Source organism: Alligator sinensis, unplaced genomic scaffold, assembly GCF_000455745.1.
Source record: "Alligator sinensis unplaced genomic scaffold, ASM45574v1 scaffold109_1, whole genome shotgun sequence".
NCBI lineage: Eukaryota > Metazoa > Chordata > Crocodylia > Alligatoridae > Alligator > Alligator sinensis.
The window spans coordinates 756,031-757,842 of NW_005841852.1; the positions used below are offsets into that span (position 1 = coordinate 756,031).

General features: G+C 45.9%; 1 protein-coding gene across 1 annotated transcript in view; it reads right to left on the reverse strand.

The window, feature by feature from the left end:
* SYNPO2L (synaptopodin 2 like) overlaps positions 1-946 on the reverse strand; it is a 49,420-nt gene extending 48,474 nt beyond the window's left edge. The window contains exon 1 of the mRNA XM_006016262.2: positions 605-946. Coding sequence (XP_006016324.1) covers positions 605-709 — 105 coding nt within the window. The 5' untranslated portion in view covers positions 710-946. The remainder of the gene's footprint in view (positions 1-604) is intronic.
* Between the last annotated feature and the right edge of the window lie 866 nt (positions 947-1,812).

A 1,812-nucleotide genomic window follows, 5' to 3' on the forward strand; every position in this document is an offset into this window, starting at 1 on the left:
CAATCCAAACATCCTCTGGTGACTAGAAACTAAAGTAATGCCTATTGCTTACAGCAACTGAGACATTCAACTTAATTATACAGCCTTTGCCAATACTAGAGACTTTCAGTAATTTGTACCTATTGTGAAAACTGGAGTTTTTCAATTCAATAGACAAGCGCAGCTAAACAGCTTCAAAACTCTCTCACTCCTTTTAATTATTCCATAATATGCTGCTGCCTGTTTTTATACAAATAAGGAAGCCTGAGTAATATGAACTCTCACTCCTACCCTGTCACCACTGTTATATCTTTGCTGGCAAGATGAGAAAGGTGTGTAATTTACACAGTATCTGGATTATGGAGGTTCTGCTGCAGAGCGGTGATTTACACAAATTAGAGAGCATACATCGTTGTCTACCACTTTTCTGTCTATTTTCATCTCAATACCATGCATTTCAGAACCCTCATCCCACCCAGGGCACTGTCAGACCATCCCACCTATGCTCTTCTTTCAGATTCCTGAAATTAGAATGTTCTTGACAGTAGAAGATGCCTGACCCTCCAGGGATATCTGGAATCAACTGAATAATATTGCTCTGGACCGTTAACACCTGCAGTCCTACCTTTGACACCTGAAGGGGTCTTTTCTGCTCGGAGCCACCCTGTAGGCGGAAGCCCCAGGGGGCCCCTCCAGACAGAGTGACAAGCACTTCTTCTTCAGCTCCCATGACTTCAGCTCCTTTCTGGTTCCTTTCCTTCTCTGGTAAATTCTTCACCTCTTCCAAAAAAATCCCAAAGGTTAAGGGATGGCAGCTCTAACTTCCATCTTCACAAATGGCATCTACCTCCTCTTGAGTCCACCCCTCTCCTCACTTTCCCCCTCACATTCAAAGGCACGAGAAGACAGTTCAGACTGGTAAGCCCAGCCTTCCCTGCTCTGCTGGACTCTCAGCTGCTGTTCTGCCTATGATTAGGCATTTGATTCCACTTTTGGTAAGGGGCCAGAGTTGTCCCACACATGTGTCATGTCAATCTAACCCTTTCTGCCCCCCTGCATATACACCATGGGTCTCTCACCAACTTGTGGCTGAAAATAGCTCATATCCTGTCTCTCTCTAGAGCTTTGTCTCACGCTCTGAAAGCTGGAGGGCTTCCATTTAAGCATTTCAATAAAAGTGATATTTCTCTCTCCCACTCTCACATAACTCCTGGGGTTACCCAGCACTCAGAATTCATTAAAATGGCAGCTGCAGGCAGAGAGATGACACTAGTGCAAACTCCCTCACAACAGGCTCAGCTACAGAACCAGGCTTTGGGAATCTTAATGTGATGAGCTTTGGAGAAACAAATGTTGTCTTCATGCCAGGCAACCTGGCTAGATCTCCTCTTAGCTCCCATTCCTCCTCGGAACAGGGGCAGCACTCTCCTTACAGCCACCCCAGGCAGAGACTAGAGATGAGAACTCCCCTCACAGCCAGCTCCTCCCTGCTCTCCCCTTGGGCAACTCCTGCTAGTAGATGTTGGTGCTAGAATAACTGGGGGGGGCTATGACTGTGCCAAAGGTGGGGTCCATGGGATAGCACAAGGGTATGTGGGGAGCACTGTGGGTTTTTTTATTTTTCTTTTTTTTTCATATTTTGGGAAATTTTTTGTGTTCCAGGTCAAATTAGCCAGATCAGTTCCGAATCCTTTTGACTGAACAAAACTCAATCGTTCAAACACCATATGTGGCACTACAACCAGCAAGTATCCTCCACCCTAGACTTTTCAGCCCAGGGCCTCACATACTTCCATATCTATTGGCAGGCATCCTATGTGCAGCTTCAACCAT